The 15,567-nt window shown below is 36.8% G+C and overlaps 1 protein-coding gene across 2 annotated transcripts in view; it reads left to right on the plus strand.

Moving 5' to 3' along the window:
* Positions 1-15,567, plus strand: part of STAG1 (STAG1 cohesin complex component) — a 327,098-nt gene that overhangs the window by 308,221 nt on the left and 3,310 nt on the right. For both annotated transcript variants that reach the window (XM_010947702.3, XM_074370861.1), the window contains 4 exons: positions 2,518-2,646; positions 6,058-6,263; positions 12,647-12,821; positions 14,968-15,078. In XM_010947702.3, coding sequence (XP_010946004.1) covers positions 2,518-2,646; positions 6,058-6,263; positions 12,647-12,821; positions 14,968-15,078 — 621 coding nt within the window. The remainder of the gene's footprint in view (positions 1-2,517; positions 2,647-6,057; positions 6,264-12,646; positions 12,822-14,967; positions 15,079-15,567) is intronic.

A 15,567-nucleotide genomic window follows, 5' to 3' on the forward strand; every position in this document is an offset into this window, starting at 1 on the left:
AGACAAAGATGCCCACTCTCACCACTTCTTACCACAGCAATCAGACAAGAAAAAATAAGTAAATAAAAGGTATCCATATTGGAAGGGAAGAGGTAAAACTGTCATAATATGTGGATGACATAATATGTAGAACATATATATAGAACCCTAAAGCCTTCACACAAAACTACTAGAACTGATAAATGAATCCTGCAAGGTAGCAGGATACAAGGTTAACATACAGAAATCTGTTGCATTTATTTATACTAACAATGAAATATCAGAAAGGAAAAGTAAAAAAGAAAATCCATTTTTTAAATCACATCAAAAAAGTGATAAAATACCTAGGAATAAACCTGACCAAGGAGGAACTATAAAACATTGATAAAGGAAAAGGAAATTATGATTCAAAGAAATGGAAAGCTATCCCATGCTCTTGGATTGGAAGAATTAATATTGTTAAAATGGCCATATTACCGAAAGCAATCTACAAATTCAATGTGATTCCTGTCAAATTACCCATGTCATTTTTCATAGAACTAGGACAGATACTGCTAAAATTTACATGGAACCATATGAGACTAAGAATGGCCACAGCAATCCTGAGGAAAGGGAACAAAGCTGGAGGCATAACCCTCCCAGACTTCAGATAATACTACAAAGATACAGTAATCAAAGCAGTGTGGTATTGTTATGGATCAATGGAACAGAATAGAGAGCCCAAAAATAAACCCACTCACCTATGGCCAATTAATCTTCAACAAAAGAGGCAAGAATATGCAATGAAGAAAAGACAGTCTCTTCAGCAAGTGGTGTTGGGGAAGCTGTACAAGCTGCATGTAAATCACTGAAGTTAGAACACTCCTTTACACCATCCACAAAAATAAACTCAAAATGGCTTAAAGACAAGTATAAGACAAGACACCGTAAATCTCCTAGAAGAGAACTTAGGCAAAACATTTTCTGACATAAATCTTAATGTTTTCCTAGGTCAGTCTCCCAAGGCTGTAGAAATAAAAGCAAAAATAAACAAACGGGACCTAATCAAACTTACAAGCTTTTGCACAGCAAAGGAAACCATCAACAAAATGAAAAGACAACCTACAGACAGGGAGAAAGTATTTGCAAGCAATAAGACTGACAAGGGCTTAAAATACACAAATAGCTCATCCAACTCAATAACAGTAAAACAAAAAACACAATAAAAAAAAAATCAGCAGAAGACCTAAATAGACATTTCTCCAAAGAAGACATACAGATGGCCAACAGGCGCATGGAAAGATGCTCGATATTGCTAATTATTAGAGAAATACACAACAAAACTACAATGAGGTATCACCTCACACCAGTCAGAATGGCCATCATTAAAAAGTCTTGAACTAATAAATGCTGGAGAGAGTGTGGAGAAAAGGAACCCTCCTGTAATGTTGGGAATGTACGTTGGTGCAGCCATTATGCAGAACAGTATGGAGATTACTTTAGAAACTGAAAATAGAGTTACCATATGATCCAGCAATCCCACACCTGGGCATACTGGGAGAAAGCTCTAATTCAAAAACAAACTTGTACCCCAGTGTTTATAGCAGCACGATTTACAGTAGCCAAGACATGGAAGCAACCTAAATCAACAGATGATTGGAAAGAAGTTGTTATATAGAAAGAGAGAGGCACACACAATGGAATATTACTCAGCCATAAAAAGAAATTAAATAATGCTATTTTCAACAACATGTATAGACCTAGAGATTTTCACACCAAGTGAATGAAGTAAGTCAGACAAAGACAAATATCATATATCAGTTATATGTGAAGTCTAAAAAATGATAGAAATTACTTACTTACAAAAGAGAAACAGACTCACAAACATAGAAAACAAATTTATAGTTACCAAATGGTAAAGAGGGTCTGAGGGGGAATAAATTAGGAGTTTGGGATTAGCAGATACAAACTACTATGTATAAAATAGGTAAACAACAAGGTCCTACTAGCATGGGGAACTATATTAATTATCTTGTAATAAACTATAATGGAAAACAATCTGAAAAAGAATATATATACATATGAACTATTTATTAACTATTTTCATACATGTTTATAAACACTAAACCACTTTGCTGTATATCAGAAACTAACACAACATTATAAATCAACTGTACTTTAATAAAAAGAAAAAAGAAATACTGTGCAGTGCTGATTTGGCCAGCCTCATTTTATAATGGAAAACTGAATGATAGAAAACTTCAGCTTACAAAAACTCACAGCTGCTTGGTACCATGATCAACTCTAAGAACCTAGCTTTGTGGCTGTTTAGCCATTTTTTATTATTTTTCACAATGTAAAATTTTTCATTGTAAATAATAAAGTTAAGTATTATGCAAATATCATACAAGTTAACATTATTTTACCATTTGAGTTTATCAGATTTTACTACTTTCAGTGATGATCTTCCTGCCTTCCCAACTGTTTTTGAGATTCTAGCCCATTGAGTAACTATACTAGCTATTTGGAAAAATAAGACAATATTTTCTTTTATTTCAGGGATGGCATAGAATTTGCTTTTAAATACCAAAATCAAAAAGGACAAGAATATCCACCTCCAAATTTGGCTTTCCTGGAAGTACTCAGTGAATTTTCTTCTAAACTTCTTCGACAAGACAAAAAGACTGTGTAAGTTGCACATTGTGGGACAAGTGGCTTTTATCATGATATCATTGTAGTTTTAAATGTTTAAATTTTGAAAAAAGTCTAATCACCAAGATATAATTACTATTGCTAACTCAGGCTATTTTAGTTTGTTTTAAGGTACTATAGTTTTCTTTCTAGCTTTTATACTAGTTCTCTTTGACTTCTTACCTTTCAGTACCCTAGAATTTGCAAGATTGAATTAAGTTGAAATTATTTATTCTGTAGTTCAAAGGTGTATAAACACTGGCTTAGCCATCGTGTAACCCTTTCTTCTCTCCTTTTATATTATTTATATTTTGTTTTATTTTGTTATTTGACTTGTTTCAAGAAGACTGAAGGTCCAGTTTGCTTATAGTTTTCTTTATAATGCTGTTCAAGTCTTCTATTTTCTTGTTGATCTTTTGTTTTATTCTATACATTACTGCAAGTGGGATATTGAAGTCTCTGACTATTATTATTGAATTGTTATTTCTCCTTTGAGTTCTCAATTTTTGTTTCATGTATTTTGAGGCTCTGTTGTTAGGTGTATGTATGTTTATAATTGTGACGTCTTCCTGATGGATTGACTCGTATTTATCACTATAAAATGACTTCTTTGTCTCTAGTCATTTTTATCTTAAAGTCTGTTTTGTCTGATACTAGTGTAAACACTCTAACTCCATTTTAGTTACTGTTACATTTTATTTTCTGCCTTTTTGCCTTTGAATCTAAAGTGTGTTTCTTGTAGACAGCATATACAGGCATACCTCAGAGATATTGTGGGTTGAATTCCAGACCACTGCAATAAAGCGAATATTGTAATAAAGCAAGTCACACAATATTTTTGGTTTCCCAGTGCATATAAAAGTTATATTTATACTCTATTGTAGACTATTATACAGTAGCATTATGTCTTATAAAACAATGTCCATACTTCAATTTAAAAAAAAATAACTTCATTGCTTAAAAATGCTAACCATTATCTGATAGTGCATTTACCACAAACCTTCAATTTGTAAAAAACGCAGTATCTGCAAAGGGCAGTAAAACAAAAGCACAATAAAATGAGGTATGCCTGTAGTTAGATCATGTTTTCTGTTTTAATCCAATCTCTCCATTATACTTCGTTTTCTGTATGTCCATGTCTTTGTTTTTTCCCTCTTTTATTCTTTTATATTAAATGGATATATTCTAGTGTAATGTTTTAGTTCATTCAGAAATCTTTAATTATTTTTTTTAGTTATTTTCTTAATTGTTTTTCTAGGCCTTACAATATACATCTTCACTTACCAAAATTTACTTCAGATTTATTCTAAAGAAATATAAAAATTTTACTCATATAGTTTCATTTCTTCCCTCCCTTTTTTGTGTCATTCTTGTTACACATACTGCACCCAAATATGTTACAGACCCAGAAATACAATGTTATAATTATTACTTAATATAATCATGTGTAATTTAAAATAAGCTGAGAGAAGCAAGGGAGCCAAGTAGCTACTTACAGAGTTTGCTATATTAACTTTCTCATTTACCGTTTCTTCTGGTTCTCCTCAGTTTTTCCTATGGGTATGAAATACCATCTGATATCATTTCCTTACTCTAATACATTTTTATTTTGTTTTTTATTAAAGTAGAGTATTCCTATCATCCACCTTTTATGTGTATGTGGTCAGATATACGTTTCTATGTTATTGGTCCAAGAACACAGTAATGTATATTGTTTTATACAATTACTTTTTAAATCAGTGAGGATAAAAGATAAGTAAATATGCAATTGTATTGTCTTTTATAACTACCTGGTATTTACCATTGTTTTTTCATGCAAATTCAGATTCCTCTCTGGTGTCATTTGCTTTTAGCCTAAAGAATTTCCTTTAGTATTCTTGTAAGGCAAGTCAGCCAGCCACAAATTCTCTTAAGCTTTTGTTCATCTGTGAATGTTTTTATTTCATCTTTAGCTTTGAAGTGTAGTTTTACTAGATATAAGATATCTTGATAGCTTTTTACTTTCAACACATTGACTGTGTTATCCCACTACCTTCTGGCCTTTACTTTGTCTGATGAGAGGTCAGCTTTTAAATTTCTCAGAGTTCCCTTGTGTGTAATGAATTACTTTTCTATTATTACTTTCAAGATTTTTTTTTTTGTCTTTGACATTCAACATTTTCTTGTTTTGAATCTCTTTGAATTTATCCCACTTGGACTTTGTTGAGCTCTGAGGATGTGTAGGTTAATGTTTTCATCAATTTTGGAAATAATTAGCCATTATTTCTTCAAATTTATTTCTGTCCTTTTCTTCTCTTGGTATTCCCATTACACGTGTCAGTATACTTAATGATATCCCACATTTCTCTCAGGCACTGTTCATTTTTCTTCATTTTTTTCTTCTCTGCTCTTCCTATGTGATTCCTGTCAAATTACCCATAATCTTTATTGATATACCTTCAAGATTACTGATTTTTCTTCTGCTAGCTCAAATATATTGAGCCCCTATAAAGTCTTATTTCTCTTGCAGTATGCAGCTTCTGCTGTCCTACTCAGATCTTTTTTCCCCTTGTTTTTTATCACTTAGCTTGGATCCGTAGGGGTCACCCTGCGTCAGCATAAGCTTCTTATTAATCAAAGGGTGTACTTAAACCTCCTTAGCAAGTTAGATGTTTACCTTTTACTGTTGAATATATGTGTGTCTTTTGAAGGCTGTTATCACAGTTCAAGGTATGTACTTTGCCCCATGGTCAGCCAGGGAACCAGCAGCTTGGAAGCTCCCTTTCTAATTGTTCCTGAGAATGACAGCCTTTGGCCGGGTACAGTCTTCCAGACTAATAGGGAAGCATCTGATTTAATTAATTTATTTTATTTATTTTAACTTTAATTTTTTAGAGCAGTTTTAGGTTTACAGCCAACATGAGGGGAAAGTAGAGAGAATTCCCATAGATCCCCTGCCCCTACACATGCATAGCCCCCTCCTTACTGTCAGCACCCACCACAAGAAAAAGATTGTTTGGCTGGGTAAAGCATATGCTAGGCTCCTCACCCTACCATTCTAGAAATCATGCCCTGGTTTGAACACTATAAAAGAAAAGAAAATTTAGTAAAGTTTTTGAGCCAAACTTCTGATTTTTTTTTTTTGGAACATTGGTATTTAAAAACAAAGGAAGAAATATAGAAAAGAACACACACACACATACACCTTAATAATACATTTGCTCGTGTAAAAGTGTTTCAGGAATATGTGAAGCAAGACCTTAAATTCTCAATCCCTCTCTTTCCACAGGTAACCAGTGTTAACACTTTAGTGTGTGTCCTTAAGGATTTTTCAGAACCTTCAGAGAGAGCCTTGTGTTATGAAAAAAAATTAAGTAAGTGATGCATGAACTGCTTCCATAAAAATAACTGCTTCTGTTGTGTTTCTAGTCACTCTTACCTAGAAAAATTCCTTACGGAACAGATGATGGAAAGGAGAGAAGATGTATGGCTTCCACTCATCTCCTATAGAAATTCGTTAGTCACTGGAGGTGAAGATGATAGAATGTCTGTGAACAGTGGAAGTAGCAGCAGCAAAACCTCCTCAGTAAGGAATAAGAAAGGACGACCTCCACTTCACAAAAAACGAGTAGAAGGTGAGTGTGCCTTTATACTATGAGGCAGATAGTGTGCCTGGTAATATAAAGTGGTAAATAATCTGTTGAAGTAAGATAATACTGTTAAGCACATTACTTCCTTATATGTTTCATACACACTGAGAGGTTCAGGCACAAAGGCTGGAACAGACAAAGTGGAACAGAAGAGGGTCAAGGAAAAGAAGATGAAAAAGCATGGAGCACAGGGGAAGACAGGCACAGAGAAAAACAGCAGATGGTTAGGAAGGTTTATAAAATTGATTCCCTTACCATAGACCTCTAATACATTAAAATTTAAAATAAGACAATCATAATGGTATTCTATCAGAATTCATCCTAATATAGGAGAGATTCTGGAAAGTTGAGGGTAGAACTCTGCAGTATATTGAATATACCCAGAACAACTTTCCATTTATGCCCCTTGGTTGGATAATTTATTTTTGTATATTAAAATAGTGATAGCCAAATCTGGTTTTATAACCCTCATGGGCTATGGGAAATGGGGAGTTGAACTGCCATGAAAATGTGATCAGTAGTTAGATATTCATATATCCAAAAAGACTAAAAATTGCTTTATTAAAACAAAGCATTGCTCTTAAGCATTTTTACTTTGAGTTTTCTTTTAGTTTGCTTTCTTAAATAATCTTCCTGTCTCCAGGCTTCTCCTAATAAAATGTCTCCAAACCAAGAGAGGAAGGCAGTGATTTGAATCATACTCTGTTGCTCCTTTTTACAAATTTCTGTTTACGTTTCAGCCTCTCACCTAAGAAATAGTGATTTATCAAAGATTTTGCTAAAATCTTTAGCAAAATTAATTAGAATTTATATCTAATGTTTCTCTTATCATTAGGGAGGCAACGCAAAGTCTAAAATCAGAGTTCTGGAATTCATACCTGGCTTTCTCATTTGTCAGCTGTATGTGTACCCTTTTGAGCACATTACTTAACCTCTCTAAGCTTCAATCACTGATCAGATGAAGAGTGATCTGAGTACCTATCCTGTTAGTTGTTGTGAATATTAAATGAGATACTCTCAAATAAAACACTTAGTACACACACATTTACTTAGCACAGTGCTTGGCACATAAGTTGCATTCAGTAAGTGTTAGCTGCTGTCAGAATATCTTCATCACATAGTAATGCCTCTGATCTAGCATCAGTCATTGGATTAGGCTGAATGTATATTTCACAGAGAAGAAAAGATTTGAAAATATTTACAACATTAATGTTAAAGTTTAAGATTTCCTTTCAAGTTTCAGTTTGGGGATTTAAAATCCTTTTGTCCAGAGAATGAAAATAACAAAACCCTGTCTTTGTAGTATAAGATCCTGAACTTTTCTCAAAAGAATGATTCCAGTCATTTCCTTTTGATAATGTCTTCTAGCACAGCCTCTATTTATCTAGCGTCTATTTATCTTTCTACCTATATTTTTTTCTGCTCACAGCTTTTCTTAAATGTAACCCAGCATTCTTCAAATCCTTGCTATGTACCAGGAATGTGTTTCACATGCATTATATCATTTAATCATTTATTTAACTAAGATTTGTAAGCATTTAGGTTACTCCCTGGCAAATAATAAATGCTATATAGATGTTTTATAAATCGGTTCTGAGTTCAACACTGTTACCCCGATTTTACACAGAAGAAACGAAGGCTTAGAGAATTTAGATCACTATGCATGCACTAATGGAGCAGTTAGTATTATCATCCTTAGGACTAAGAGAAGAATATATGGACCAAATAACCTAATTTGGTAATCATTAAATTGCAAAAATGAAAACTTGCTCCATGTCAGTTTGAAATTTACCAAGTAACTAAGGTAGGTTATGTGCCTAGAATCCTTAGGCAAAAGAGTTTCATCTGTTTGGGATGAAGATAAGAAAGCTTTGTTTTAAAGTATATTTTGTCTGATGTGAGTATTGCTACCCCCATTTTTTTGTCATTTCCATTTGTGTGAATTATCTTTTTCCATCCTCTCACTTTCAATTTATATGTGTCCTTCACCCTAAAGTGGGTCTCTTGTAGACAGCATATTGTAGGCTCTTGTTTATCATCCAATCTGCCACTCTGTCTTTTGATTGGAGCGTTTAGTCCATTGACATTTATGGTAATTATTGATAAATGTGTGCTTATTGCCATTTTAAACGTTGTTTTCCAGTTGATTTTGTATTTCTTCTTTGTTCCTTTCTTTTTCTCTTTGTTTTTCCTTTTGTGGTTTGATGATTTTCTTTTGTGTTAGCTTGACTTCTTTTCTTTTTGGTTTTTGTGACTTATTGTATGCTTTTGATTTGTGGTTACCCTGTTTTCAATTATGTTAACCCATTACTATATCTATTTGCTTTAGACTAGTAATCATATAGGCTCAAACACATCCTTAAAAAAAGAAAGAAATCTACATGTTCTTGCTCCTCTACTGCATTTTATGATTTTGCTATTCCCTTTAACATCTTCATGTTATTCTTTTGCTATTCATTGTAATTATCACATTTCCAATTATGATTTTCTTTTTTCTATTTAGAGAAGACCTTTTGATATTTCTTTAGGATAGGTTTGTTATTGCTGTATTCTTTTAATTTTCGCTTGTCTGAGAAATTTTTTATCTCTCCTATTGTAAATGATAGTCTTGCTGGGTACAGTATCCTAGGTTGCAGATTTTTCTCTTTCAGGTCTTTATATATATTGTCTTGCCACTCCTTTCTGGTCAACAATGTTTTGTAGAGAAATCAGCTTATAGCCTTATGGAGGTTCCCTTGTAACTAATCTTTGCTTTTCTCTTGCTGCCTTTAGAATCTTTTCTTTATATTTAACTTTGGCCATCTTAATTATAATATGTCTTGGTATAAGTCTGTTTGGGTGCATCTTGTTTGGGACCCTCTGTGTTTCCTATACTTGGATATCTGTTCCTTCTTTAGATTTGGGAAATTTTCAGTCATAATTTCTTTAAATATGTTTTTGATCCCTTTTTCTCTTTCTTCTCCTTCTTGGACCCCTATTACATATAGATTGGCAAGCTTTATATCACCCTATAGGTCCCTTATATTACTTTCTGGTTTTTTTTTTTAAATTTGTTTTTCTGTCTGCTCTTCTGATTGGGTGATTTCCATTATTCTATCTTCTAAGTCACTCATTCGTTCTTTTGCATTATTTAGGCTGCTATTGATTGCCTTTAGCTTGGTTTTTAACTCAGCACTGTTTTCTAATTTTAATTAGCCCCTCTTTGTAGTTTCTATTTCCTTTTCACTGTATTCTGCATTTCTATCAATGACCTCTCTTATTTCCTTCAGTGCTTTTATCATCTCCTTTTTGAACTCAAGTTCTGGTGGACTACAGAGGTCTATTTCATTGTTTGTTCTTTCAGGGGTTTTTCTTGTTCTTTTAATTGGGTGTGATTCCTCAGCTTTTTCATTTTACTCATATTTCTCTAACTATGAATTTAGGTAACAGTTATCTGGGGCTTGAAGGGCTGTTTTTATGTGGAAGTGTTCCTGTGTAGACTGTGAGTCTAATATTTTTGCTGCAAGGGCTGTTTTTCGTGTGGATGGCTACCACACCTTTCTTTCGTGTGTGCTGGCTGTTATCCTTTTGACTGGGGATGTGATTGGTGTTGTGTTGTCTAGAGCCTGTGGTGGGTGTTGAGCAGGGCCTTCTCTTTGCTCTGTGGTTGTTACAGCCCTGTCAAGGACCAGGTCTGCTTCCCAGTTGTTGGAGTAGATGCCCCCAGATTCATTTCTGAGCTGCTGTATATGGTAAGCAGGACTAGAGTGCTTTCACTGGGAGAGGAGCCACTGGGTATTTCTCTGCAGTTCCCCACTGGGAAGTGCCCTCTGTAGTGTCATCTATCACCTGTTAGGAGGGATCACAGAGCTCATTAACCATAGGGCCTGTATGGCCAGAGAATGCCTTGTGGGCTTATGGCAAAGGTGGATGCTGTGGCAACGTCCCTACCCTCCCTTCCTGCATGAAGACTTTACAGTCAAGCCACGCCCTCTTGTGTTGCACCCCTCTTTTTGTGCACCCAACAGTAGAGCTTTCTATGGCTTTCTCTGGCGGATTCAGGCTCCCTTGCACACACTCCTAGCCTTAGCCCATACCACACTCCTGCCCCCTAGGCTGCCTCTGCACAGTCAACCCCTGTCCTCTCCCCAGGTCTGTCCTCTGGAGCCCAAGCTCCAGCACCCAGTTCCAACAGGCACCAGCTGGCTGGTGTCTCGGGGTGGGGACTGCATGGATCCTCTGCACCAGTTTCTCTCCATTCTGTCTGCCACACAGCAGCTCCTGTGCTCTCCTCTGAGCCTCTGAAGCTCCCCTTCTGTACCAGCTAACCTCCTGGCTGGAGAGGGGGCTTTTCCTCTTTCATTGTTCCCTCCTTAAGGGGCAGCTCCCATCCCAATTTCCTTTTTCTTTTTTTTCTCATACCTAGTTTTGTGATGATTTTCTTTGTAGTTCCACTTGTACAGGATCTTCTGCCAGAGTTCAGTAGGTGTTCTGTGAGAACTGTTCCACATGTAGATTTATTTTTGATGTATCTGTGATAGAGGATGAGCTCCACGTCCTTCTGTTCTGTCATCTTGAAGTTGATCCCAAAGATGAGAAAGCTTTGCAAGAAGTGTTTTCATTAAGGAGTCTTTAGGGGTTAGGAAGATATCTTCAAGAAAAGTGAGTTCTTCCAAAGTTACTCATTTATTCAATGAGTCTTTACCAAGCACTTTCTTAAGAACTGTGCTAGATGCTGGAGATTAGGCATTAATAAAGGAGTTCATAGTACAGAAGGGGAGACAGAGAAGCAGGTAATTTCAGTTCAGCATGGTGAGTGCTCTGATGGGGCAAAAAAGTTCTCTGGGAACGTACAGGGAGTGACCATACTCTTAATGAATCAGGGAAGGGTCTTCTGCAGAAGATCACTTGTAGTAAAGAGCTGGAAGATGGTTTACCAGGTGTATTAGGTTAAGAACCTAAATGATGCCATTCTTATGATCATAAAATTTTAAGTGCCAGAGGGTAAGTTTTGAATTAAATATTGAATGAAAAGTGGTATGAAAAAAATGAAACATACCTTTGCTGACTAATAATAGATTCTGTAGTGAGTTTTATAAATCTGAGAATACACTGAGATAGAATTCTTGATGGCAGAGGAGGAACCTCACATGCACCCATTTCTATGACTTAATGGGGGAGGAAAAACAATGGGATTCTACTGTATTTTGTGATTAAAATTCTTCAGAAGGAAACATAGCAATAATACTTTTTGTTAGGTCTTCCCATATCAAGACAATGCAGTTGACCCTTGAACAATGGGGTGGGGGGAATGTTAGGGCCACCAACCAGCTACGCAGTTGAAAATCCATAGATAACTTTACAGTCCATATACATGGTTTCACATCCAGGGATTCCACTACATGTGGATCATGTAGCACTGGGGCACAAATTTACTGAAAAAAATCCATGTGTAAGTGGATTTGTGCAGTTCAAACTGTGTTGTTTAAGGGCCAGCTGCAATTTAGGATTTTTATAGGCAAAAGTTTATGTAGTATTTATCAGAATTTAGTTTCAGTATACAAATAATGCTATAAATAATTTAATCTGTTCAAATCTTTGCAAATGATCTTTAGAGGAAGGAAAAAGTAGTTCCTGGTCTCTGAAAGAAACCTAAATCTAATGACCGAGATAACATATACACATGATAAATCACCTGCCAATGCATGACAGTGTATAATTAAGCCCTAAGTGAGCAGGAATGATTCTATTACCTCTAGAAGCTAAAAGAGAATGGAAAGTGGGGGCTGGGTGGAGTGATCCAGGAAGGCCTCCCTAAAGAGGTAGAACTTAGAGGCATGAAAATAGTGAGTCCCTCAACCCATCCCCACATGGATAGCCTGGCTAAATAAAGGGTTATTTCTCTAGTGACCAGTGCATAACTGAGCAACGGGATTTGCTGATTGCTCAGTGAAAGCCAGCAGACTTTAGATACTACTGCCTAGGACCCCTGTAAGGCCCAGTAAATAGGCCCTTTATTGCTTGAGCAAAGGAAGGTTAGTGGGGTCTCTTACTGGCCACATTCTTCCTCTTCTACGGGGAATTAATCCTTAGAGATGGAAGGACTTGGAAGAGATGATAACGTGAGGATAGCTAACATTTGATGGTTACATTACCTCATTTAATCCTTACAACCTCTATGAGATCGGGTATTGATATCCCCATTTTGTATATGAGAAAACTGAATTTTGGAAATTAATAACGTATACGAAGTCACACAGGGGAGTGCTATAACTGGAATTCAGACCTAGGCAGTCTGACTCTACTGCCATGCTCTTCAAATCTGTGCTGTAACTTCTGCCAGAGTTCATTCCATCCGTGACACTCTGTGACTGACTGGAATTTTTCAGATGAAAGTCTGGATAATACGTGGCTGAACAGGACTGACACCATGATACAGACCCCTGGCCCTCTGCCAGCACCACAGCTCACTTCCACTGTGCTGCGGGAAAATAGCCGGCCCATGGGGGAGCAGATTCAGGAACCCGAGTCTGAACATGGTTCTGAACCCGACTTTCTACACAAGTAAGTACTAAAACATTGCTTTCTTGGCATAAAACCTTCAGCTGTTAAAGTAAGGAAAATTATTTCATCCGTGCATGTTACTGGTCAGTTTGTGAGAAAACCACAAATCAGAAGCTTAATAATTTATACTAGAAGATGTATAATAAGTCTACAAACATGTGTGCATATCATTTCCTCAAAGTCCAGAGACCTTTTAAATGCGTGCCGTCTCAGTAAGTGCTGATTCCATTTGGAGTTTGCAGATTGATTGAGCAGGTCTAGTTCTTCTCAGAGATTTCCCCAAGAACACATGCAGGCTTATTTTCTTGGTAAGAGAGCCTGTAACAGTCTCTGGTAAGGTTGTTCCTAGTCTGAACACCAAATAGACTATATGTTACTTTTATGATCCATTTAATTAATAGTAGTTTGTCTTGGTTAAGTTTATATTTTAAACTTGAACTGCTCACAGATTAAGAATTGTTAAGGTAATGATAAATTCTGAGAATTGTTGCCCTTACTGTAAGAAACTTTTTCCACACTAGTAATTAAAATGTTTTCTAGTATCACGGCACTGAATATTGTCGAAAAGGCAGGGTAATGGCATGATTTTGCTAAAAAACCTTAACTTTTTCTTTGTTGTTTTCCATTCAACTTTGAAAGTCTCTTAGCGCCTCACTTGTGTTTCTATTCATATTAGAATCATGCTATGAGTTACTTTGATGGATAAGAGAGACAATTCTCATTTGAACTCAACAGGGAAGAGGCAGTGTTAGAAGTACTCAGATCCTGGGTTTTCATAAAGAATCTTTGCTCTGAGGGTCTGCTTTTCTTCAAACCTGAAAGGATATCACTGTCAACTACTGCATAACTGAGCATTCTTGGAGGGTAGTTTGCCTTATGACCAGCACTCCCACTCCATTTCCTACAGGGTGGGTTCCTCCTTATTTGAGCAGCCTGCCTTGCTTCCCTGACCTTACCTTGTCAGTCCCTCCTGGCTGTGGTCTGTCTTTCCCTGCTGTAGGTTTATAAGTTGAATCAAGGTGGTAGCCTCACATAATATAAAAATGCTGCTTCAAGAGAACTTCATGTGACAAATTTTAGCTACCAAAAATCATTAAAATTTGCATCCTGTAGAATTCCCAGGAGGCATGTTTATGCAAGTGTTCATGTGCCAGTAACAGAGTGCAAGTGAAGGTTTGGCCCAGGGTATGCTGACTCCCAGTTTCCTCAGAACGACTGAGAAAAATGTGTTCTACCTTTCTTTGTTCTACTCTGGAGAGCTCTGAGCCATCAGGCCAGCATCATTTTTGTCCCTTAGGGGACTGAGTGTCCAGCAAGGAGCACTTGTAAGTTGGGCAGCAGCTGGATACAGAGGTCTGAGAAGGGCTCTTGTTTGGCGGGGATTTGGGGAATGAAGCTGATAATTTAAGCACCTGTAGGGGAGGAAAAAGTTTTCGTCAACTGTCCTAGGGTCCCTGATCAGGTCTAAAAATTAAACTGACAAAGACAGATTAATAGGGGAAAAGCATATAAATTTTATTAAATTTTTACATGTACCTGGGAGCCTTCACAAAAGAATGAAGAAGTGACCAGAGCAGGAAGCTTTATTCCTTTTAGATGAAGAACAGTATTTGTGGAGAAATGACAAGAGAAAGTGATTTGGACTGGGACTAGTCCAGGTAGGGCTAGGTCGTCCTCATCTTCCTTAACTAGGAAGATAAGGGTTTAACAGGGTCTGTCTGCAGGTTCCTCTGGTGCCATCTCTGGGCTGGTAAGAGTCTCCAGCAAAAGGAGAATTTATTCCCCACCCTTAGGCAGAAAAGAGGAAGCTTTTTCTGCATTACTGCTTAATTACCTTCATCTCAAAATAGGTTTTAATCTCAGAGAGGCATATTTTGGGATATCATGTTCTGATTGTCTTCACACCTAACAACAGCCAGCTTCAGCCACAGCCAGCTTCTCGTCAGTACTTGGGGGTCTCCCACCTACTGCTGTTTCTGCAAAGGCAGGTCCTTTGATGATGATCTCACCCTTGGCCCTGGAATAAACCCAGCTAACTCCCCCTCCATGGCGATTAGGCCAGCCACCTCTGGCCTTCTTAGCATAGGATTGATCAGCTAAATTCATCATCTGCTGCCACAAAATGAATAATAGTACCCTCTCTTAGTCCCCAGATGCAGATCTCTTGGTTAGGCCAGCCGAAATTAGAAGATTTAAACCGGAAGGACAGAACAGGAATGAACTACATGAAAGTGAGGACTGGAGTGAGGCATGCCGTGTAAGTGTTGCATCAGCCGTCACAGGGGTGTGGTGGCTTTGTGATGCTGGTCATTGTGTGTAATGACTTGAGTTTTGATGTTCAGTCTTAAACAAGAAGAGTTAAAATCCTAATTCAGGGTCTGCTCTGCAGTGTAGAATAGGAATGGAGGGCATGGGCTCTTGAGGCTTTCAGCATTTAAATCCTAGTGCCACCCTTGCCAGCTGTGCGGCTTTGGGTAAGCCTCTCTGCCTCCGGGTCCTCATGTGTAAATTTGGGTAATAATAGTTCCCATGAGTTAGTTTTGCGGGAATTGACTCACAGCTAAATGAATGTTAACTACCGTTTTTACATTTAAATTATACTTCCTTCTGATGATTTGAGATGAAATCTTGAGTGAACCAAATGAATGAGCCTTAACTACCTTAGAGTTCAGTATCATAATTTGTGTAGTCTGTAGATTGTAATTGGAAGGTGTGCTTTCATTGGTTAGAAGACCCAATGTAAGAG

The sequence above is a fragment of the Camelus bactrianus genome, chromosome 1 (assembly GCF_048773025.1).
Source record: "Camelus bactrianus isolate YW-2024 breed Bactrian camel chromosome 1, ASM4877302v1, whole genome shotgun sequence".
Lineage (NCBI taxonomy): Eukaryota > Metazoa > Chordata > Mammalia > Artiodactyla > Camelidae > Camelus > Camelus bactrianus.